Source organism: Rhinolophus hipposideros, assembly GCF_964194185.1.
Source record: "Rhinolophus hipposideros genome assembly, chromosome: 15".
NCBI classification, from domain to species: domain Eukaryota; kingdom Metazoa; phylum Chordata; class Mammalia; order Chiroptera; family Rhinolophidae; genus Rhinolophus; species Rhinolophus hipposideros.
In genome coordinates this window covers 40,527,273-40,553,212 of record NC_138061.1, presented here as the reverse complement: position 1 = coordinate 40,553,212, position 25,940 = coordinate 40,527,273, and the positions used below count along the sequence as shown (strand labels likewise).

General features: G+C 38.7%; 1 protein-coding gene across 1 annotated transcript in view; it reads left to right on the top strand.

Annotated features, from left to right (window-relative positions):
* Positions 1–25,940, top strand: part of ANK3 (ankyrin 3) — a 303,291-nt gene that overhangs the window by 149,822 nt on the left and 127,529 nt on the right. Inside the window, exons 9-16 of the mRNA XM_081075424.1 lie at positions 4,078–4,176; positions 9,087–9,284; positions 11,134–11,232; positions 13,425–13,523; positions 15,373–15,471; positions 18,290–18,487; positions 20,353–20,451; positions 20,738–20,836. Of these exons, the coding sequence (XP_080931550.1) occupies positions 4,078–4,176; positions 9,087–9,284; positions 11,134–11,232; positions 13,425–13,523; positions 15,373–15,471; positions 18,290–18,487; positions 20,353–20,451; positions 20,738–20,836 (990 nt within the window). The remainder of the gene's footprint in view (positions 1–4,077; positions 4,177–9,086; positions 9,285–11,133; positions 11,233–13,424; positions 13,524–15,372; positions 15,472–18,289; positions 18,488–20,352; positions 20,452–20,737; positions 20,837–25,940) is intronic.

Genomic DNA, 25,940 nt, shown 5'->3' with positions numbered 1-25,940 from the left:
GAACTAAAAAGACAGTCATATGTTTTAGTCTAATCCTAATTTACAAGTCATTTATCTATTAAGAATTTTATTTTTCCAGAAGGAAAGACAGGCTATTTTAATAGTGCTTCTGAAGTATAAAATGAGTCTAGTCTCAAACAAAAAGGATAACAAGGAAAGGAATTTTTAACCAACTGAAACATTTTTAAAAGACTAGATCAAAAATCCATTTTATTCACTCCATTCACTCAGTCATTTTTATGAAGCAACTTTTACGGACATGGTACTGAATTACCTTCTCTCTGAGATTTAAATACCCTTAAAACTAGTATAACCCTGTCCTCAGAAGCAGACCGAGTGAAATGATAATGCTCACAAATAACTAAAATACCAGGTAAAAAGCTATAGGTTCCCCAAAAGAACTACCAATAAATTAGGACAGGGGTCCTGAAGGTAGAATGGTCAATTCTAATTTTGGAAAAGGATTCAAAGAAACACTGTACTTTAAAAGAGTAAGGATTTGTCTGTGGGAGAAAGTAGGAAGTAAACTTCCAGGTACATAGAGCAGTGTGGGCAAAACAGAGAAATAGGAAAATGAGAGGCTTTTGCCAGCCCCTGCACAGAGTTTGTTCATTAAAATAGATGTGAAAGGAGTGGAGGAAGGCCAAGTGTAGCTGTGACTGGTGTTAGAAGACTTTGAATTCTAACTTGAGGAATTTAGACTTGGCTGGGGAATGAATGATGGTTATTGAAGATCTTTTGAACACACAGGTATTGTAACAGTGCTTCAGGAAGGTGAATGATAAGCAACAGCTGTTTCAAAACCAAATAAACTTTTTTGAAATTTAAATATTTGGGGTTTTTTGCTCAAAAAATAAGTATTAAGTAAAGTCAATACCTGCTAATCCCCTCTCCCTTTTTTTTTTTTTAACTGAAGTGTAAGTCACTAAATGGCAGGTATTTCTCAGTCTCACTGTGGATCAGCTGTCTTCGTGACTAAAACGGTGATGCTAATTAAAGATCTTACGTTAACTCTAGATACTAGTTTTCCACTGACCTGTGAATGTCCCAACAGCCAGGCTGGCACTGCTTGTGCCGCCAGGCAGTCGTGACATCTTGTCCAACTTCCTGATGAGGCACCTCTCCTGCCAGGAACTGGCTATTTGAAGGGCCCTGCACCTTTGAAAAGTGTCAGAGCACACTTGCAGGAGAGGCAAAGGTGTCAGCCGGTTGTAATCAATGTTAAAAACACTGCAGGTAAAACTACAGTTGAAAGCTGTGCTTCAGGTAGCTCTTTGCATTTCAGCTGGAAACCAATGGGTCTTACCATGGGGAGCTAGGTAACTCCATTGAAACAAGGTAATAAAAAGAACAAAGGGTAGAATGATAGCACTTCACAGCACTTGCATTGATGAGAAAGTCACCTCTCCTAACTGAGTCTCTTGAGTCTGTAAGTTTTTAATAAATAAAGGTCAGAAGTAGAAGATCCAGAGTGTAGATAACAGAAGGTTAAGTGTGGCTGAAAATTTCAGCAGAGGGCTTTTGTCTTAACTAACTCTTCCCAAGACAGTCCTTGATTGTCTTGCATTGACAATCCAGTCAGCATTGTCCTGGTTCTAAATTCAGCCGAATAATTTAACCTCTTTGAACCTTAGAGTCATCAAGTATAAAATGAAGATTATCCCTTCCATCTAGGGGTACTTGTGAGGATAAAATGATAACATGTCTCTGATTTGCTTCAGAATAATATGAGAAAGAAAAAAAGGTCAGGATATTAATGAATCAAAATTAATCATGAGGCAACAATTGTTGACACTGAGCAAAAGGCACAGATCACTGGTCTACTTTAGGCTGAAATATGTTTGAAAATTTCCATAATTAAAAAATTTTGTTAAAGGTGAAATCAGAAAAATATGTCTGTAAGGAACAGTATATTTCAAAGGATTAATGTGTTGAGATAGACTTGGCTCTCAAATAGCCAAACACTTTGCATTCCATATGTAGCATTTTGCTTTGGGGAAGATCATTTTCAGGGATAAATGAGTTGGCCTAGAATGATTACATTTTCTGTGTGACCATAGTTTGACAATGTCTACACATATTCTGTCACCTCTTACATCTTAAAGGCTACTTATGAGAAAATGAAAGAAACAGATTTTACCTTTAAGTTCATAAAAGATGATCCCATTCAGAGAATTTGAAATGTTTCTCTGTGTTGAAAGGTAGTTGTGATTGTTCTATTATTTCTCCTTCAGATATTTTCAGGTTTTATATTAATGGGAAGACATTAGGTAGGACTCCGTGGTGTTTTTTATTTGTTCTCAGATTTTGTTTTATTTTATTTTATTAGCAAAATGCTGTTTCCGACTTGAAAGACTATTATATTGTTTTACTTTGGCTTATAAGAGCAAATGTTATAAATCAGCATAAAAGGCAGAGTGTTCAAACATGCTTAAAGAATGTTGAAATCAGGTCATGTAATGTTTGTGATTCACATTTCTGTGTTTAAGGAATTTTAATTCTGAGATTTGGCTAGTAGTTTAGAAATAGGATTGTACTTTATTATACATTAGGGTATTTAAGCTTACTTTCAAGATATCACACAATCTAGAAAGTGATTTGCATACAGTGAATCACATTTTGATGTGTTTCTTTGAGGTGTAGGTCTTGTCAACTGTGGGAATCTTCAAGTTGGGGAATACATAACTTGGGGTGCTGAAAACATCTCCATAGAGTTTAAGGCCACTTAGATAGTTTTAAGTGACTATCCTTCCACTTCCTTTCCTCCCTGCTAATTCTTCTTTCCCACCTATCCTTTAATGCTATATAGTTCTTCTCCCCTAATATGATAGAAAGGCCTAACTCGCTCTCACCCACATGGCCCAGAGTACAAGAACCTTTGAGAGGGAAGTGGGAAATGTGAGGGGGCAAAGGGAAGAGTTCAAAATAATGGTGCTCTGTTAAGAACTGCATGAGTATAATGGTTGGGTAACATATGCTTCTGCGTATCGGACGGTTGTAAATCGATTGCTGTCGATAAAAATGAAGGGCCTAATGAAATTGTCTTATGATGGATCATTTTAAAAAATCTTTAATGAAAGATTATTAAGTGATTTTGGCATGTAATTCAGAAGGAATTCAGAGAATTAGTGACAATGCTGTAACAAAAGTCCATCTACTTGTTGATGCAGATAAGATTTCTCAGCAGTAACATTTATAAAGACAAAATATGGGATAGTATTGATGCTAAACCATTTTACGAATAGGTAATATTCATTAGCAGATACACAAACTAGTTTTGAAAAAATACATCTCATCAAGAGGGGAGTTTTTAATAAGTTGTTACTCTTATTTAATCATAAAATTTGTAATATATTTTTGATGTTTTGATCAATTATGTTTGAATAATTATATTGATAATTGCAATCAGGAGATTTATTTTTGATACATAAAGCTTATGTTCTCGGGAAATCTATAAACCTTTTTTAAATTTAAATTTACATATTTTTGTGGTAGAGAAATATGATATGGTAATCAATAAAAAACACTCAAGCATAAAATTATATTAAGATAAAATTATGTAGGGGAAGTGGTGTAGAAATAGAAATGCAAGAAGAAACATGACCAATGTAAAATTACTATTTGCAAAGGTTATTTGTATTTTTTTTAAAAGGTAGATGTCAATTTACTTAATTTGGATTCCATTGGATATTCAAAAGTGGTCAAACAGTTAGTTTTTAAATATTAGTATTTAAATATTAATATTTAAATGTGGGAAATTACACACTGTGCAACTACTACGAAAAATTTAGTTTGCTAGTTTAAAAAATGCAATGATTGCATCAGATATATAAATAAAGTTTGAAGCTCACTGGTCCTGAATCTTGAGAAATACTCTACATGTGTAGAAATCCCCATCAAATCTAATTGAAATATGGTGATGGAAGGAGAACTGACTCTGGGTGGTGAACACACAATGGGATTTATAGATGATGTAATACAGAATTGTACACCTGAAATTATGTAATTTCATTAACAATTGTCACCCCAATAAATTAAAAAAAAATCTAATTGAAGATGTTGCCCTTTGTTCAACAGGACGGTCTGACGCCATTGCACTGCGGAGCAAGGAGTGGTCATGAGCAAGTGGTTGAAATGCTGCTCGATCGAGCTGCCCCCATTCTTTCAAAAACCAAGGTGACTTCTCCCCAGGTTTTTGCATAATTAGGCTGTATTCATTTTGAATCGTTTTACTAACCAGGAATATATAACCCCTTCTTTTGAATCAAGAGGAAAATGCCATCATTTCAGTTTAGCAGCTGGAGTGGCTCTGTTCACCAAATCTTTGGAGAATCTCAAAATACATATGGGTTTAGGAAGTATTGTGATGGAATGCACTCTATCACAGAGCCATTTGTGCGTGTGTTGTTTTTGTCTTGTTTCAAGAGCACTTGGAACTCGGTTTTACTCTCTGAAATTTTCATAGCTCAGAAATGATCTCTCGTTGGGGAAGGAAAGACTGTAAGATCTAGGCTCTCTAAAGTCTGGGTGCTGGCTTTCTTACATCAGCCTCTTGATTTATTTTTTGGGAGGTCACCAACTAGTAAAGAGGCCAAGGATGTCATATTATTGATAAAGAATAAAACTTTAGAAAGATTGCACTTTGATTGGGCCACAGGGAAAATTGACATATCTGAAAGGAACACATGATGATTGCCTGAAAAAATGTGTTTTACTAAGTGTCTTCTGGATTTTCTAAGTGGTAAAATCATTTGACACTGTTTGAAAAACAGAGTATTTATAAATTTGGGGACATACGAACTACCTCATAGTCACTACTATTTTTATTAACCAGTGATTTTTGGAAGCTCTATCAAGCTTTATAAAAAGCCTTACTCTCTAAATATTATCAAAACAAAATTACATATTACTCCTGTTTGCACTCTAATCAGTGTTTCCTACTCTAGTGAAGATAGGCAGGGTTGAAGTGGTCTGAATAATTCTATCACTCGTTGCAGGGTTTACATTGTCAAGCTGATGGAGGTTTTATCCAACAGAATTAATCAGTCACAATTTTTCATTGTATGTGATGACATCTTGGCCTTTTCAGTGCTTCTCATCTAAATCATCTATTTTTTTCTTTTTTCTTTTCTGCCCCACTGCTGTCTTCTGAGCCATATCATCTCTCACTGAACTTATTATAATAGTTTCCTTACTGGTCCCCCATTTCCCCGCTTCCTCTTTTACAATCCAATTTCCATTTTGCAGTCAGAGTGGCCATATGAGCTGTCAACCAAGTCATGTCACCCTCCTGCCTAAAAAGCCTCCAATTAATTTCCATTGTTCTCTTTAAAATTAATTTTTATTTTATCAAAGCAGTATAGGTATAGTTAAAAATCAAATCGTTCTCTCATCTTTTTCTTCTTATTGTTTATTTCATTATCTATTTGTTTTTTTCCATGAAATCTCTTTGATTTTTTTTTCTTCTCTGCTTTCATTATTCAAGAACTTTTTTAAATTCTCTGATAGCATCCAGTTCTTATTTTATGGATGCAATATTTTCTATTACCTGTCTAAGAACATTCAAGATAACATTTCTTTAATGTACTTCTTTGTGCCTCTATACAGATATCCTAATTCCTCAGATTTGTTATTTTCTCTTTGTTAGTTCGGGCTCACTCTTTCATGTTGGGGGTTTTCCACAAGTGTTTATACCCAACTATAACTGTCAGGTACTACAGTTTGAGTAGAAGCTCTGTGAGAATCTAGCCAGGGCTCCACTCAGGTGTATCAGGCCAGAGGGATCGTGTAATGTCAGGATTAGTTGTCCTTTTCTCTGGGAAGTTCAGTTTTTTGAGAGACGTATCCTCCAACCTTTTGCAGTGTACAGCTATGTGAATACATTCAGAGTCAGGAAAAGAAGCTGTCAGCATCCCTGTTCTCTATGCATACTTTAATCATGCTAATGATATAGGTTGATTACTGCATACCAGGTTCTAAGCACTTTACATATATTAACCCATTTAATCCTCATAATAACTCTATAAGGTACTAATGTTACTATTATACCCTTTTTCTAGATTAGAAAACTGAGACCCAAAGAAATAAAGTAGCTTCCTCAAGATATCTCCGCTAGTGGCAGAACAAGGATTTGAACCCAGTCAGTCTAACTCTGGAGACTGTACAACGCCTATCCAGTCCTTCCCTTTTTTGTTAGCACCTGTTCTCAGTCCAGAGCCTCACCACTGCCCTCTGCTCTTCCTGGGCCCCTACATCCAGAATCTCTCTGGTTCGCTTTCTCCAAAGACTAAACTGATTTCCTGTAAGGTGCTGGGGGGCAGGCATCGGGCTTGGCTGGGTTGGAAGGGCTGGAGACCTGACAGCTCCATACACAGGCAAACCAATCCTGCTCTCGGCACCATCTTTATCTTTAAACCATCTTTATCTTTCAAGGTACTGTGTTTCCATATGCCCCACCTTTGGGCATTGGAGAGGTAACTCAGTCAACTTTAGTGTACCCAGTGGCATGCTGGAGCCAGATCATTGAGACTGTTTTACACATCTCTTCTCAATTCCACATTCAGTAGCATGATGTTGATAGCTTGAAATTGGTGATTGTATGGGTCATTATAGCATGGAGATTGGCAAATGCTATGTGTCAGTGCTTTTCTCTTTTCAAAGAGCCGCTGTTTATCAGCACACTGCTAATTGTATCCCTCCATAGACACTTAGGTCTTAGCCTTCTTTCTTCTGCTGGATGAGTTAACATGCATAAATCGTCTTTTCATATTCCAAAATTTGTAGACATCACGCATCTATTTTTGTTTTCTTTCCCATGTGTGTATGTGGATGTGTAGGTATACCTGCAAACACATGTGCATGGCCTTGTGGATTTTACCTTTCAAATTCCTGTAATGCTTCTTAGTGCAGTTTGCGAAAGAAGGGATAAATATATGTCACCTCTACCACGTTTAACAGCAAGCTTCCCCTGTAGTGACAATAAACTCCTTCCACCTCTCTGGCTCATCTCTTCTCGTTCTGCTCCTCATCTTCCAGCCAGCCAGCCCTCTTTCACTTTCTAGAATATACCAAGTTTATTCTCACCTCCGATTCTCTCAATTTGAGTTCCCTCAGCTTGTCCCAGATCTACAGTCTCCACACATTTTTCAACTCAAACATCTTCTGCTCAGAGGCCTTCCTCTTAGTTCGTTTACTTGTTTGCTATCTCTCTCTCTTCATTATAATGAAAGCAAGAACCTGGCCTTATTCAGTGTGGTACCCCAAGGACCTAAATCAGTGCCTGGCATAGAGTAGCCCTTCAATAAATATTTGTTGAATGGATATTAAGTGAAGAAGTGCATTCCTAATTTTAATACCATCTGTTTAATTTTTCAAGACGTTTGTCTTTCTGAGCTAAGAAAAATCCTATCCCATTGGTTCCATAGTTGCAGCTTGATGAGGGTGTCATATGTAATAAGACCCTCTCCCTAAGGCAGATGATCTTTACTTTCTTTTGGCCTTCACCAATGACCTATAAGTTACCCACTCATATATCGTTATTTTGTGTATCATTAGGGAATCTTCTCCTTTTACTGAACCGGCTTTCCTTTTCTGCTCTTCACTAAGTCACTTCTTCTCCTAGATTTTGTCTTTGTTTACTTCATGTTTTCCTCAAAGACTGTATCAAAACAGAAAGCAAAAGAATGTTTTGGCAGAAAATAAATGCATGCATATGTTCGGGGGTGGCAGTATCTCAAATAGAAATGCTCCTATCCTTTGTTGCCCCTTAGTTTCTACTTTGGTTCAAAATGTTTGCGTGGAATTTTTTAGGCAAAAAAATACCCTGATTGACAGTGTATGAAGTCTTCAAATTTACGTAAATATTTATTGAACTCTTTCTGTATACGCAAGGCTCTGATGGCCAATATGGGAAATTATAACCCATGAACCTCTTGCTTTCATGAAGCGCAGATAGTTGAAATATAGGATGGTGAGTGAATGATGCCATGAGAGTGGCTAAAGGAAGCCTTGCATTTTTTTCTTTCTTATCTTGAACTCCTGTTTATGTCATTCACAGATAAACTGTGGGAAATAACTTGACCTAGAAGATTCAGAAATACCTGGTTCATCAGTGCATATTTAATATATCATTATTTTCAAAGTTCACTGATGACCACTTTTAGGGGAACTGAATTTGCTGTCACTTTTTCCCCAAAAAAATATATATTTAATTATGTTATAGTCATTAATAGAGACAGTCTTGATAATTGGATTCTCTAAGAATTTCCCAGGTTCCTCCACTTTGCCTCTATATTTAAAGGAAGCATGCTTTAAAAAACTGACATCTTAATACATACTTTGTTTTTGCCTTCAGTAGGAAACACATGCTAAATGCTAAGTGTCACTCTAATCTTTGTAAGGTTCTGTTTACCTTTGACCCCATTCATGTCTTGTCTCAGCTCTCAAATGAATTTTTACTCATTCCTATTGCACATAATTAACTCTGTCATCGAACCCAGTTGATTTAAATAACTAAGGCAGGCATTAGTTAATGAGTTGGTCAATGCCTTGCATTTTCTTATCATAGATACATGAAGGCACCAGATTGATGAAAAAGGGAAAAGTTTTCCTTTTTTTGTTGATGTAAGTTGTTCCTTTGTTTTGTCCAATTCTGATCAGACCCTCTTTATTCATTGAATCAATGTAGTCAATATCATGTATTAGGAATTTGTAAGGACAGAATAAAAACCAGTCTAATGAACACCAATCTGTGCCTGCTTTTGTTTTATCCTTTTAAGTCTTAAATATTAAGAATTCCAATTCACTGGGAATGCAATAAGTAAGGCACCTAGTGGAATTCATGCTACTTTTAAGTCAGAAAAAGAAGTCATCCTTGAAAGTTTGTTTTGTATTGATATAAGAAGTGAGAAGACTAGTGTTAAAGTAGCTGTAGTTCAAAACGTTTGTCAAAACCTTTTACAAACAGAAGGTATTTCCATGTGAAAAACTAGGTTTTCACTTGTTCGTAGTTGTACTGTGTTTTGTGTTTTGGCACATTTATGTTTCAAATGTAAAACAGTAAACTCTGATTTTCTTCTGTGTTCCAGAATGGGTTGTCTCCACTGCACATGGCCACACAAGGGGATCACTTAAACTGTGTCCAGCTTCTCCTCCAGCATAACGTGCCCGTGGATGACGTCACCAATGACTACCTGACTGCCCTACATGTGGCTGCCCACTGTGGCCATTACAAAGTTGCCAAGGTTCTCTTGGACAAGAAAGCTAACCCCAACGCCAAAGCCTTGGTGAGTGGCTTAGCCAACACATCCAGCCTACGCTGTTTTGCTGACAACATGCTTCCTCTGTATGTGAAGGGACTGTTTGTGAGGAGATACACATGGGAGGTCTAATTAAATAAATTGTACTTTTTTTGTCAACTTTTTCAAGTTTCCTTCTCAGAAGTTTATAAAACCTATTTCTGACGTGAACAAGGCTGATGGGGTTAAAGCATTTCTTTCTGATCACACTAGTGATTCTCTTACATAAATGAAACCCAAAGACTATACAAATATAAAAAGACTGAGGTGGTCCATCTTATCTTACTGTAGGTAAACTTATCCTTCTATAAATTAAGTTTTTTTGAAATCTAATAGCAGGCAAAAGGATTAGAAAACTTAAACGAGAGACCTAGGAATTTATGAGCTAAAATTTTCTGTTAACCATGTAAGAAAATGAAATATTGCCTGTCATCTACTTTTTCTGCAGGTACAGATCAAAATTTTGGTCTGATCTGTAATCTTAACTACTGAAATGATTTGCTATTTTAACCCTTAGCCCTGTACAATGGTTTGGTTTTCTCAGCAAAACAGCCTCTGTTGCCTTGCAAAACTAAACGGTCCCAATTTAGTAAGCTGTTTTTAAATTTAACTCAGAATAAACACCCATGTGTAGGAAAACATAAGTCACCAAATTTTTCAGGGAGAATATCTGAGTTTACCAGTAATTTTGAGGTAAAAGCTGTCATCCAATCAACCACTTTAGGGAAGGTCTGTGCTCCTCTCCAACTGGTGCGGTCACCCTAACTGAATGGATCCACGTGCCTCTGGGTCTCTGTTGGCTCTGAAATTCTGAGTGGCCAGAAAAGAACAAGGAGAGAGGAACTCTCCAGACCCCAGGGAGCTCTGTAGGAATTCTAAAAGCTTTTATCAGAGCAGCATTTTAAGAGCTGTTGACCTGCCCAGTATATCAAACATATCTTTGAATTCTGAGATGGGAGGAAAAGAAATGAACAACCATGACTCATTTTTCCATACAAGAAAAGAGCCTGAAAACAGGGCGTGGGCTTTCACTCTCATTTTCCTATGACTCTGAAGATTTCACAACATATAAAGGTTGGAGCCAGTCATCCTGGGATGGACTATAGCCAAGTAAATGCTCTCAGAACATCCACGGAAGTACCTGTGGTGACTTTCACCTAAGCTTTTATAGTGGACCCTCATATTTTATAGTTCTCTATGGTGACTAAAATATGTGCCATGCTCTCAATTATAAGGCGGTACAATTTGGTAGGTAATTTGTTAAATAGGAGGTTCTTTTATTAGGTTAAATATTAAACCAAATGATCCAAATAATGTTGGGTTGTTTAACTTTCTGTTTCCTTGGAGTAAGTACCTATTTGAATCTTAAAGTTGGAAGGAATGAAAACATTCCAGAACTGGCCTTGTACTTGCTCTAAAATGCGGCAGAGAAGTCAGACTGGGCATTGTTGAAGTTTTGGCTTTGTGGACAAGTCTCTGGACCAGCTGTTTGTAGTCCCTGTTTGAAATGAAGTAGAGAAGGGATATATAGTATTTGGAAGAGTGAATTCTAAAATAAAATACTCTATAGAAATAGCATGAGCATTTTGCCTGAGCTCCCAGGAGACTGTAACAAAGAAATTCACTTTCTGTTCATGATTACTAGGGCATCTTGGGTTCCTAGAACCAGCTAGACTACTTGTGCTTCCAGAAAAGAATCTGTTTAGCCCCTTGTTGTTTCTGTTAATTTCCAAATCTTTATAGAACATCACTTAAGCAAAAAACATTTTACCACACACAGTAGAATTGAATTTCAATGGAATGTAGCCAAGTAGATATGTATCTTTGTCCCTTGCAGAATGGCTTTACCCCTCTTCATATTGCCTGTAAGAAGAATCGAATTAAAGTAATGGAACTCCTTCTGAAACATGGTGCATCCATCCAAGCTGTAACCGAGGTAAGAGGAGTACGATTTCTGTGCTTCCCCGGCTGCAGAAAAGTGTAGCTTCAACAGCCGGAGTTCCGGTGTCATTCCCAACGACCAGCTAGTTTTGCTGTGTGTGATCGCCACAGACTACTTCCCCCTCGCCCCCGAGGGGCTGCCAGTACTGAGGAAAGCAACCAGGAGTGTGGGTGGGTGAGTGCTGATACATTACCAAGACGAGAAGCATAACCCAAAACACAGGCTTCGTGCTCAAGGGTCACTGAAAGTGTAATTTATATGAAATCCTAAATGCAGTGCTTCTCACCTGGGGGCAATTTTGCCCCCTATCCCCAACAGGTGTTTGACAATGTCTGGCAGTATTGTTACTTGTCACAGCTTGATGGTACTACTGGCCATGTGGCTAGAAGCCAGAGATGCTACTAAACATTTTATAATGTCCCGCCTCCCACAACAAACAATTATCTGGCTGAAAATGACAAATATGCCAGGATTGAGAAACCCTGCATGAGACAACTTCTGTCTGTTTGTAAACTGGGTATTAGTCTCTATAAAAACTTCATGAAGCACAGAGTTGTTGAAGGTAGTAAAGACTAGCTCTAGGTTTCTTCTGTTCAAACTGACATCCATCAGGGTCAGGGCAGAGCCTTCCACACAGCAAAGCAAGCCTGGTATCTACCCTCCAGACTCATGCCATCCCCCAAATGCTGGTCTCTGTGGATTCTAGCCTTCCGCACTTCCCTAGACCATTTTGTTCACCTCTGTATCTGAGCCCGCTCTATGTGTTACTCCCCCTTTGTCAGACTAACCCTACACCTCCTTCAGGACCCGATCTGGGGTCACCTTCTCCAGAAAAGCTCCCTCACCTCCTTGCCTCGTCTAGGAGCTCCTCTCTGGGACCATCACCTTTCCTGTGCATAGTTCCATCAAAGCACTTCTTCAGCTGGTTTACTTAGAACCTAGCCGTCCCTCTGCCCGCTGGAAATTGTGGGCTCCTTCCAGGCAAGCCTGAGTCTTACTGGTGTCTGTGTTCCCCCAATGCCTGGCCCCTAGTACATCATTCAGTAAAGGTTTGTTGAATGCATCAGTAACAACAAGGGTGAGAAGCAAACATAAAAATTGAGATCTAGACTAGTGATCGTTGCTTTACCTCCTACCTCAGTCTCTTCTCTTCAAATGAAATATTTGCCTTGATTTGTAATTTTTAAACTGTTAAATGGTTGAAAATGTCAATACTGATTTACTCTTGTATCATCAGTCTTATGGCTTCATAGTAAGTGCTGTGTCATTGTAATGATAAAATAATAAGTTTATTCTCAGTGCATGGCAACTCTTCTTAAAGATTTGAATAGGCTCAGAAGTAGAAGTACGTTTTTGACTGATGTTTGAATAACTGCCCAGAAATGTCAGCCATGGAGAAGTTCCTCTGCCAGGCCTTTGCTCCCTAAGAGCTCCAACAGGCAGTTTAGACCAGGATGAGGGTTTGCTTTGCACACGTTCTAATGACTCCCCCTGCTGATGGAAAAAAAGCTCCATGTTATAACAAAATTATTTTCCCCATTTTCCTCATTTCCCACTGTTTCAAGTCTGGGCAACCAGAATTCTTCCTCTTCTGTCTTTTACCTCACTTTTATTGTATAGAATTTGTTTCACTTTTTTTTGGACATTTTTCAAATTTCTGTTGAGATTAGTCATCCCCGTCTATTACCTTTTTTGTTGTTGTTTTTTTTTAAAAGTTAGCTTTTCTAGCTATATTAAATATTTTTGCTACATTATGATATTCATGTTACAAGAGCAATTAAATTCTCAAAATTTAAAACTGGAAAAACTTCATGTAAAAAGCACAAATATTATGGGGGTATGTTTGTAGGATTTGAAGCAAACATAAAAACTAAGGTCTAGTCTAGTGACCATTATAATAATTTCCTTAATTATGTAACCTTAATTGCTAATACTCATAAACTTGCTTTAGGGAAATGATGATTATGTATTGATATATTTGCCTTATAGAATCTGTAAAATAGAGGTGAATGTCTAGATGTCTTCTGATCTAATCAACAAACTAGTTATCTTAAAGTAGATGGACCAATCAATGGATGGATAGATGGAGGGGTTGGATGGATGGCAGATAGGCAGACAGGCAAACAAACCCTTTTTTATGATAAGCCAATGAACCGACTTTTCCCATTTCCCTCTTTTCTCCATAGTCGGGCCTTACCCCAATCCATGTTGCTGCCTTCATGGGGCATGTAAACATTGTATCACAACTAATGCATCATGGAGCCTCACCAAATACCACCAATGTGGTAAGTATCTTTCAACAGAGAAGGTCCAAATGTGAGTATTTAAGAAACTGGCAAAGATTGCTCTTATCTACTTATTTTTTATTGTAAGTAAATTAATTACAATATTTCAGACATTTTTATTGGACTACTAAAAAGGGCAGAATCTGAGAATAAATGATTTTCTTTACTTCGAAGGCAAGATCCATTCAATCACTGTAGCTGGTTACTAGTTGTTAGGACTTACAGACTATGTACCTTGCTGCTGGATAGTACGCTTTTAAAAGTTAAGTTTTTATGAAGGGGGAGTTTTTTTTTTTTTTTTTTTTTTTTTTTGGTAATAGAAGCATTAAGAAGTGTTGCACATTTAATAGGTGGTTCAAATGCTATCATTATTGTGATTTCTAGTAACTCCAAATAATTCCTCTGTAGTGTGCTTGCCCATGTTATAGCAAATCCATGGAACTCATTTCATAGATTATCAGATAATGTTGTTTTCCTCCACTAAGCATCTTGCTGCAAAATCATGAGACTCACTTTAGAATAAATATCAGAGGAGGAACTTATCACCCTAGATCTGCATGTGACATCTGACATTGTTTTACAGGATTTTAACTTTGACATAGTAATATTAGCACACCAGACCATAAGAACATAAGAACACTAGATGGGCTCAGGAGCAGGAAGGAAGTAAAAATACAAGAAGCCCAGAAAGGGCCTCCATCAGGTCCTGCACATTGATCCTGAGGGTGTGCTTGCAACACGGCTCTCTGTCATCTAGCAGCCAAAATCAGCACATCTACCAGATAGAAACAGACCAGATTCTCAGCTGAAATACAATTTTTCCTGGCACTAACACAATAGAGAGAGGTTTCCCTCATATACAGAATACTGGGTAATATGGTAAACTACATCCTCAAGGCCTTTCCAGTAAATACCTTAAAAGTTTTGTGTGAAATATGTCTTTGTATACCCTTCCATGGAGGTGGGTGACCCATCTAAATCACAGCTCAATTTATAAAAGCAGGTTTTACATGGGCACACTTGTGTGGGAGAATATTATTCATTGTTACGACATTTTACATTTCTGTCTATCCATGTCTTCTATATTGTTTTCAATTTTTTGTTGTTGTCGAATAAGTGAATAGGTAATCTGAATTAAAATCTCCTTGGTGAAATGGAGGGGCAGGTGGGAGGAGTTCAGTGCCAAAGAAAAGGACCCCTTGGGATAATGCCCACAGGCTAGGACGCTGATCTGTTGAGAGAAAGCAGGGAAGGCGGACCAGTAGCTAACAAGCCAAGTTCGGCCTGCAGGTGTGTCTGTGTTGCCTGTGCAGCATTGTGGGTTTTGTTTTGAGTTCTGATTTTGTGGCCAACATTTAAGTGTTCACAAATATGCAGACAGCCACTGCTTTGGGAAGATAGGAAGGTGTGGCATGATGTGGCTGGCATTCTGCTCAGCTACTACGGCAGCCTGCAGATGGTCCAGAAGGGGCTGCCTCTCTCCAGCAGGGCAGGGTTTCTTCTGCGCACTCCCCACCCGCCCTCTTCACTCACTCCCCCTCCTTCTTGGCCTCTGTGAACAGTGGCTTTTCAACCCCTAGTGAGGCCACATTCAACATTATTCAGTAACACTTCTGAGACAGCTAATGACCAGGCTCCCTAGGGTTGCACCAAAGTCCTTCCATCATGGATCAGGTTTCGGTGAAGTTCTTGTGTATTTAATTTCCTGTCTTCCCTAGTTTTCAATAAGGAAGAGCTTGGGACTCCTTTTTACTTCAACAATAAAACCTACATCATAAGCTTTATGCAAATAAATTATGCCACTCTTCTTCAGAGCTGCAGTTAATTGACTCTGACTTCTGTTCCCCAGAGAGGAGAAACAGCGCTGCACATGGCAGCTCGGTCCGGGCAAGCCGAAGTCGTGCGGTATCTGGTGCAAGATGGAGCTCAGGTGGAAGCTAAAGCTAAGGTAGGTGCAACACATGCAAACTTTTGCTAATGAAGAGTAAACCCTGGATTTTAATAAAACCTTGAAATATATTCATGCTCTCATCCACAAACAGTTTTTAAAAGTAGTGAACAACCTCCAGTTAATAGTCTCTAACCAAGTGGTATTGTAAAAACCCCTTCCCGCACATTTCTCCATTCAATCAACAAACAGAATTAAATAGAACAGGCACTTAGTGCCAGAAAGAACTGTGTGTGCTTGGCACGTTGCTTGTCAGGAACAGATTAGGAAATGAACCTAGAGTTAGTCCAAAGTTCTTTGCACTCTATAGAGAAGGTCTTATACACAGAGCTTCTAGAACAAGCAAGAATTGGAAGCATAATTGAGCTCTTTTGGTTGACTTAAATGTCAGCTGTCACAGCCACAAAATGAAAAAGGAAGTTTTTACTTTTTCTCCACAAGTTGTGAAACCATAAACCCCAAGACTTGGATCAGAGTTGCTTCAGGGATCTGCCTTCACGTGGAAAAAGAGCTGCTTGAGGGTTAAGTTTGAATGCTTCATATTCTGCCTGATGTTTAGCCTCCAGAAGAAACCCACTTATCTGTCACTATTGGGGATGGGTCTGGTTATCAAAATGGTAGGCTCAGGTCAGGAATCGTACACATAAATGCCCTAATGATTTAGTTTTAACCTACAATATATAAATATATATTTATCTGCTTTTTAATTATATGGGCTAGTTTTAAGTATTGGGTTAAGTGGAGAGAAAACAAAGACATTTGTGAAGCAGTGTGAATCCAGAATATTTCTAGACTTCTGTTATTTTCTCCCAGTGTACTCAGCTATCTCACCCATATCTAATTAGATCATAATTGTTTGTTTGTTTGTTTGTTTTAATCAACATCCATCAAGATTTTCCAAAGCTTTCAACTTAGTATTCTTAGGGAAAAATAAAACCTTTCCTTTCATATTGATGTTTATCATTTAATTGTACAATTAAAGTAATTAATGCAAATATAGTACAGATTCCTAAAGTCAATAGAGCAAACATACTACTGTGGGAATAAACACTAGGTCTTGGAAAGCATAAAATTTGCAGGTGGATCCAAAGGTTGTGACATTCTAAGCAGCAGACCACAAGTCTGGAGTGTCCAGTACAATGTGGTGCCAGCTGGTGGATTTTACAGAGGATCTAGAAACAAAGATCAGCAGACTTTTTCTGTACAGGACCTAATAGTAAGTATTTTAGGCTTGGCACAAAGCACCATCTCTGCCACAGCTATTCAACTGTGTGGTTGTCGAGCAGCAGCAGCCACAGACAACACAGAAGCAAATGGACAGGAGTGTGTTCCAGTAAAACTTGACTTACAAACACAGGTGGCAGCTCGCTTTGGGATTGTAGTTTCTGACCCCTGATCTAGACATATTGGGTAACCCACTAAATCAGGTAAGTGGAATGGTTAAGAGAGGCCACACTCTACCATGAATTACAGGAAACCTCACGTTTTTTCCTTCTATTACATATCAAAACCATTGTGTCAAAGAAATGATTCTACCCAGAAACTGAAATTGAGGAGAGGATTTATAGTTACCAACTTGTTACGGAGGCAATATGTATCATGATGAAGAGCCTGACTTCCTCAGCCAGACTGCCTGGGCTTGCACCTTTTCCTAGCTGTGTAACGTGGGATGAATCCATTACCATCTCTGTGTCACATTTCCTTTTCTAGTTTCCTCATATAGAAAATGAGAATAGTGATAGCTGCTATTCATAAGATTGCTGTGATGATCAATGAAATAATAATAGGTGGAGTACTTCAAAGAGAGCCTGGGACATGTAAATACTCAGTACATGCTTAGTGCTGGCAGCGACATTAGTAGAGATTTATGAGATTTTCCTTTGACAATTACCTTTTTCTGTTCTCAGTATTCCTCTTTTTCTTAGTACCATCTCCCCTAATTCTTCTTGCACTTCCTACTAGTACACAGAAGGAAGTTTTGGCCTTGCTTTGACCTCGCTTTTGACCTCCTGCTTTAACCTTGACCCATATCCTGCTTGCCTTTCCAAAGCAGTGTCCTGTGTTGACCCTCTTCTCTCTACCTTCCCTACATAAAGTATTTACCTGAACTTTTTTGTATTCCAGTAAGGAATTTCTCTTTGGAGGGTCCCCGTAGGGCTCTTTGTTGGGCAAAGAGGAATAGATACCCCTCCTACGTGGGGTAAGGCACTAAGGGTACAGGACCATATGAGTGCCTCAAGCCTTTTAGTGAATTGTAATAATGTGCCCCTCCACTTGAGGCAGATGCAGCCCATGCCAGAATGCATGACTTGGCAAAGGGTAGGCTGGCTTTCAGCCCCCACCACCCCTGTCGGCTAGGAACCATTGTGTAGGTATATCTGTGCTACCCTATACTGCCCCTTCTCCCTCAGCTTTTGGATGTGGGGAGGCAACACCAATAAAATAATCCATTCTATATGAGTGCATAATAACTGATGTAGGTATAATATCACTCCAAGGTATTGGAGTTTTACCTTGGAGCAAATGAGTCCCTCAAAATGAGTCATCAGAAAGTAAAAATGGATAAAGTATGACAGATAGTAGTGGGAATGATTTATAGATAGAACTGTCTTTCATACTTTCATACTAATAGGTTCGTAGAAGAGTATTTAAGGAGCTTAGATCCACCATCTCCACCTTCCTGAACCTTGAGATTCTTTTCAACATTGACTCAAAGAGTTGAACATAGCCTCTGATACCAAGCAGTTTGCCGAATGTTTCACAACCACGCCATTGTTTTCTCAGCTAATCAGCCATGCATTTCTGCCTTGCCATTTAGGATAACCAAACCCCACTCCACATTTCTGCCCGATTGGGGAAGGCAGATATAGTACAACAGCTGTTGCAACAAGGAGCATCTCCAAATGCAGCCACGACATCCGGGTACACCCCACTCCACCTTTCAGCCCGAGAAGGGCATGAGGACGTAGCCGCATTTCTTTTGGATCGGGGAGCATCTTTATCTATAACAACAAAGGTATGAAAGGGAATCTTGGAATCCTGCTTTGTCCCCTTAGATATATCTTCCTTACAATTCCCCGTGTGTTCATACAGTTCCTGCTGTAGCCCCCAAAATATATCCTCCTTACAATTCCTTTGTACCTATTGCTAGTGATATTAGGTTGGTGCAAAAGTAATTGTAGTTTTTGCAATTCTTAACCTTTTACACAGCGATTACTTTTGCGCCAGCCTGATAGGTATTTCGATACTCTGTACCTAGTAGTAGGTGCAAAGGCTGTACAACATGTATCCTTAAGATCCCAGGGTAATCATAAACATTGGCCTGCAAAGCCCTGGGGTGGGGAAGGGTAGTTTAGGCGGGGGTGTGTCTGTGTCTGTGTCTGGCTATCTGTCATGTTTCTTAGTACATTACCTTCTAACGAAAACTTATTGGTATCTAGAGTCAGATATTTCTTTCAAGTTATTTGATAGATTTAAATGGTGGTTGAGAAACACATCCCGAGTTTCACTTGCTGAGGCCATGTATATAAACTGCATTATCAAAGCTCAGTTGGTTAATACTTTCATGATACTTTCTAATCAGGAGGGGAATTTTCTTGGGTTCTTTTTGTTTGTTGTTCTTGTTATGGTTTGAATTTTTCTCAACTCGGATGCCTTAAAGTAATAACATCCCACACAGTTGCAGAATGCAAAATTTAGAGCTCATTTTTCTTATGATACTATGTAAACCTAGCAAGTGTGATAGGAAGATGAATTAATTGCCCTACAGACTGTCTTAGAAATCTAGAAATCGTGTTGCACTCTCTTTATTTGGATGCAGAGAAGAAGCATTAATGTGTAATCAATGCACAAGCTAATTGTAAATACTTGGAAAACTATCTGAAAAAATAACTACTTCAAACTTCATTCCCTGTGATTCTTTAGGCTGTTCAGTAGATGTAAGTTCCTGGATCTTATTCAGTGTGTAAAACAGAGAAATGGATGATGGTGTTTTGCGTGCCCCATCCTTTCCACCAAGCCAGTTGCCCATTTACTCTAGTTGGCTATAATCTCTTGAGGTCAAATGTGTTGATCACCCTCCAGTCCTGAATCATGTTGGGACCCTTCTACCACTGCTTGTTGACTGACTGCTTGGTACCCAGATCCTTGTAGAAGTTGGAAGCAAGGGAGCTTAGCTACTTAACCTCAGTATCCAACTCTACCTATTTCTTGGGCTAGAACCATGTGTTATAATTCTGTTCCCTTGTGGTGGCTAAGGTGTGAGAATCTCTGATTCCTACTTCTGAAGATTGAAACACACATAAAGATGCGTATATACATGTGGAAATGGTGACAGGAGAAGAGAAAGACTCTAGTCTGAGATTACGGGAGGTCCACAATTGCCACAAGGGGAACAGGACTTTATTGGGGCAGTGTGTACTTCCAGGACTTTTTCTTTTTCCAAGTCAAGTTGTTGTCCTTTCAATCTTAGTTGTGGAGGGTGCAGCTCAGTTTAAAGTTGTTGTCCTTTCAGTCTTAGTTGTGGAGGGTGCAGCTCAGCTCCAGGTCCAGTTGCCTTTGCTAGTTGCAGGGGGCACAGCCCACCATCCCTTGCGGGAATCGAACCAGCAATCTTGTGGTTGAGAGGACACGCTCCAACCAACTGAGCCATCTGGGAGGCAGCTCAGCTCAAGGTGCTGTGTTCAATCTTAGTTGCAGGGGGCGGAGCCCCCCATCCATTGCGGGACTCAAGGAGTTGAACCAGCAATCTTGTGGTTGAGAGTCCACTGACCCATGTGGGAATCGAACCAGCAGCCTTCGGAGTTAGGAGCATGGAGCTCCAAACGCCTGAGCCACCGGGCCAGCTCCTGTTGTTCATTATTTTTATGTTTCTTTTTCCAGAAAGGATTTACTCCCCTTCATGTGGCAGCAAAATATGGGAAGCTTGAAGTAGCCAATCTCCTGCTACAGAAAAGTGCTTCTCCAGATGCTTCTGGGAAGGTATGAGGTCATCGACCATCCTGTAACAGGCCACTTCCATAGTAACAAAACAAGCACTTGCTAATATTCACCAGCAGCCCCCTAACATATAACTGAACCATATTTAAGTCTCATAGGATGAAGAACGCTTCAGAAAAAGGAGGTGAATGCTGAGTTCCCAGTATTGAGGATGATGGAATGTAAATTATTCTCTGTGTTATATCCAATATAATCCCATCTGCTAAATCTAGGCCTCTGATGTTAACACACTTTTGACACTGGTTGTTGTTTCTGCACGTGTTTTCAGAGCGGGCTCACTCCACTGCATGTAGCTGCACATTACGATAATCAGAAAGTGGCCCTTCTGCTTTTGGACCAAGGAGCCTCACCTCATGCGGCTGCAAAGGTATCTGTAATTCGACAGCATGAGGACACTGACGGGCAGTGTCCTTCAGTGTCTCTGTGCACTCCCACTTTTGCGTCATCTGTCACACCCTCCTCATTTAGGCACCCCTTAAAAATCACAGAAATGTAAGCCCCTTAGGAAATTTGTGCCTTCAGCTATTTAGTCAACTCATGTGGTTGCCGCTCTACAAATATTTACTTGTCAATTGATGTTCCTTGAAAATCTAGGACATCGTGGAGCCTGGGAAGGAAACAAAGTTAAAGTACTCTTTAGCCAAATTAAAAACATAAGAACAGCTTGAGGGTGTAAGAAAGTTCTGATTTGTCAAAGTTATAAAATATGTGTTACATTTTCCCCGACCATAAAACATTGTCTTCAAGGGATTTATGTTTCATAAATTAAGTTGGGAGGTTTTGCTTATGTGTTTTGGTTATTGCTAACGAGAATCTTTATCCTTATTGTTAGAGCGTTTTTGACCATTAGACAACCTAGATTTCTCAGCAAAGAGATGTGTAGAGGATATGGCTTTCTCATTACCTTGGTGTTCTGATTTGAGAGGTGAATCACAAAGAAGAGTTTATTGAAAAATAGGTTAATAGAGTTCTGTGGGTTAAGTAAGTTCTCTATTGTAGAGCAGGTGACTATGATAAAAAAACATTGGAATGATGCAAACTACAATTTAAATGGTATCCAGTTCTTTTACGAAGCACTGTTGGTTGAAGGAACTTTTAGCATCCTTAGTGCTTTTTATATCCTTGTTTTACTCATTAATTTTGGGGCAGCTACATTGCTCTTCTTTAAACTTAGTGTTTAGATCAAACCTCTTGTACACACAGATCAATGAATCCAGGCTGTTCTTGATTACTTGGAATACTTCAAGGGAGCAAGTTTTAGGTACTTTCTACATTTAAAGAATATGCTATCTTTGATGGGTATTTCTCAGAACCTCTTTTTCTGTATTTCTCAAACATCTGCTACCCCATCCTCTCCAAAATTGTACCCAGTGAAATCTACAATTCAAAATCAAGCCCCCAAACTTGCTTTTCATCTAAATGTTGCTTTTCCCCTTCCCCCCACACCCCCAATAATTTCTGATTCTGACGTTCTTTCTAACAAAAAGCTGTGCTTTGGTTTTTGAGAAAACTTTATCTTAAAGAAAGGAAAGGAAAGGAAAGGAAAGGAAAGGAAAGGAAGGAAGGAAGGAAGGAAGGAAGGAAGGAAGGAAGGAAGGAAGGAAGGAAGGAAGGAAGAAGGAATAGCAGCACTATTCACAATAGCTAAAAGATGAGAGCAACTCAAGTGTCCCTTAAAGGATAGCTGGATAAACAAAATGTAGAATATTCATACCAAGGAGGAGTATTCAGCCTTAAGAAGGAAGGAAATTCTGACACATGCTACAACATGGATGAACCTCAAAGACATTACGCTAAGTGAAACAAGCCAGTCACACAAAAGTCCAAATGTTGTGTGATGTCACTTATAGAGGGACAGAAAGTAGAATGCTAGTTGCCAGGAACTGAGGTCGGGGGAAGAAATGGGGAGTTAGTGTTAAATTGGTAGAGTTTCAGTTTGCAGCTGGATGGTGCTAATGTTTGGAGAACAATGTGACTGTACTTAATGTATTTTAAAAATAGTTAAAATGGTAAGTTATACATTATGTATATTTTACCACAATTTTAAAAATGATATAAAATTGTAAAAAAAATTAATGCTTGTCTATTTCATTCCAGTTAATTTTAATATCCCTTTAAGCCTGGGCCACTTTCCTATTATTATAAATAACCCCAAGTTCTTGGTAGACAACCAGTGAATAATTAATAAGTGAACTATTTATTTCTCACTTGAGAGCAATAATTTTGACACAACTAGTGCCAAGCAGTATAGAAGTAACAAGAGTTACAAAATAATAAATGCAACAAAATGAATCCAATCCACCTTTTATCCTCAAATAACTCTTACACTGGTCACTAGCTGATATATTTGTAGTTGATTTCCAGCTTTATATTTGTGAAACAAGACTTTGTATTTCTGGTTTCGCATCTGCCAAACATCTTTGACACAGAGTTGAAAAGCAATTCTTAAACTAATTCCTTATAACAGCCCTTGAGCCTTAGGCATATCTTTTACAGTCAATTAAACACAAGTTTTTTCTAATAGGACATTCCCATTCCCGTAGCACAATTGCCTCCATAAGAGCCTCTGTAATGCCATCTCTGCCACATGTCCAACTATCCCTACTTTCTGAGGCAGTGGTCCTGGTCAGGAGTTTTTTCTAGACTTTGATCCTAAGCAAAGGCAGTTTTATTAGTTAGGGATTCGCTTCGTCTGCTAGAAAAAAGACCTAGCTACAGTGGTTTAAGCTGATGAGACTATTTTTCTCGTGTCGTAAACAGACAGGAGCTAGGCAGTAAAGATTTTGAAGCAACAGGCAGGAAAGAAAGTCAGGCGATAGAGTATTCCCAAAAGCTCCACCTAACCATTTCTCTTTATATCTCATTGGCTCCTTCCTTATGCAAGGGAAGCTGAGAAATAATAATTTTTCATCTGGGCACAATGCCAGTTTTATTTATTAAGGAAGGAAGGAGAATGATTATAGGGTAGGCAAATACCCTCCTTTACTCCAGGGAACTCAGGCGTTTCTGAATTCGGGCAGTGGTGAGAAATGGCGGACAAGGGCTCAATAGGGCATGATCACATGTGGATATGATAGCAGGGGGCTCTGTGTCAACTCTGCTTTAATTCACATTCTGGTTTTTAGAGTATGTGATGCTTTCTTCTCACCCTTTCTTCTCTTGTGTAGGATTGCCAACGTATTTTCTTACTCATACATGCCCTAGAAACATGACGTGATTTTCAGTAATGGGAGTGGGGGACCTAAAATGTAGATGGGCTTCTGTAATCCATTTTAACCCGACCTATTTCCTGAGGCAGATACTGTGCTGGAAAGAGGATTGGCTGGAGTTTAGGCATAAGCTGAGCACGAATTGTGAAAGGGATAGTGAGTCTTACCTGTTTCTTTGTCAGATTTGTCTTCCATAGAATGCGCAATGTATCTATTGATATGGATCAGTAGAGATTGTGATACTTCTTGGAGACGATATAAAGGATGATGTAAATATACAGAGGGTGCCAAAAAAATGTATACACATTTTAAGAAAGGAAAACTGTATCAAAACTGAACTACTCAATATATACTGGTAACAAAAGATGAATACAAGTCACATTTGACTTCTGCAATTACAAGAGGTGCTCAAAGTGGTTACCATCAGCATCCAGACACTTCTGATTACGGCAAACTACTGCTTGAGCAACATTGACCAAAGTGTCCACTTTTATACATTTTTTTGGCACCCTCAGTATTACTTTTGATAATTCAAAATTATATTTGCTTTTGTTTTCATTTTGGAATGCAAAAGCACACATGGCACTTTGGACAAAGTACTTTAGCCTCTGCATCAAGAGGAAAAGATTGTTGGTTAAGATTATTCTACAGTTGAATCTATCACTATTTTATTTGTCATCTGATAAATGCATCTGTCTTGTTTAATGTGATGAGTAAGAATCATTTTACTTTCCAGAAATTAGAAATAACTAGAGAAATGTAGAAAATCCTACATTATAGGTCGCAACATCAGCTATTTGTTGATTATTTTAAATATTTCTTAAGTCTTTCTGAGATTAACTTTCCATTCTAAAACAATACAATGATTTAGTTCCCCCTTGCTTTATGCTTTCCTTTGTAGCTCAGGTAAGGAGTTCAGGTAAACCCCTCAGTGAGTTGGTGCAATTGGCATTCATTACAGAGACACAGAGCTTCCCTTGATTAGTGTTTTCTAGACCCTAAGATTTTGGGGTGGAGATAAAAGTAATCAAGGGGATTGTTACATCTCAGAGCATCCTGATCTGCCTTTAGGGGTTGAGAAGTGACCAACTTGAAGGTTATATCAGTAGCAAAATCAACCAAAAAAAAGAAAAAAAAAAGATAAGATGCATGATCAGAAGCTAAATTCTAACTGTATCTTGCCTTTACCACTCTAATTAGCTAGTATTAGACTTATTAACTCATCTGATTTCTTATTTTAGCTCTGCTTTGTGAATTTTCCTTTTTATGTAGGGGTAGGGGGTGGCAGTGAAACAGCTCACCCCCTCCTGTCACTCTCCGTAGAGCTGGGCTCAGTCCAAAGCTCTCTTGTTTCTGAAGGGTGTGTCTGAGCAGAGGGCCAAATGCTTCCCAGGTCAGCTGGGGTTTCCAGATGGCAATAGGTCAAAACTAAAGATAGGAATATAAAATCTTCTTCTACCCTGGCTCATCGCATTTGTCAGAGGCTGGTTTCAGAAGAGTCTGAAAGTCACATTTCCACATTCACGGGCTGATATCCAACAGTTTAAATCCTCTCTCTACAATCGATTGCAGACAGAGCATTTATCACGTAAGAAATGCTGTCGTATTAGGACATGCCAGTGACTTAAATATGAGAGTCAAGTGCAGTAGGCTGCCTGATCAGGGGGCAGCAGCCCTCACTGCCTTCTGCATTGTTTCTGACACATCCATGTGGTTTAGAAAGATTGTGACTGATCCATTATCTGGATTTGGATCCTATTCCTGAATACAAATCCTGGATTCCGTTTTTTTCCTCTAAATCCTCTTGTCTATAAAAAAAAAGTCTTATTTTATTGGCATACTTTATATACTGAGATGTGTGTCCATGTCGAAATATAATCTTGCATTTCTGTTAAATGACTATGAGCCAGGACACGGTCCCCTAAGGCAGGGGACCTTTCTTTCTCAGGGAAGAGGACTCTGAAGGCTCCTGAGGCATGGCTAATTAATAATTTATCAAAGGAATTTTGGTTGCCTCTACCTCTGAGCATTCCAGGCCAGCCAGGAGAAGGACCTGGAAGTCCTAGTAAGCTTGACTGAAATTCTGAGGATTCTCCAATCATTGTGAAATGCTATAGATACAAAGACAAATACAACACAATACATACCTTTGATAAATTTATATTTAGTAGAAGAGACACATGTATAAACAAAAATAATAATAAATATTATTGAATATCTAATATAGCCATTAAATATTGCCAGGACTTTGATTGGAGTTAG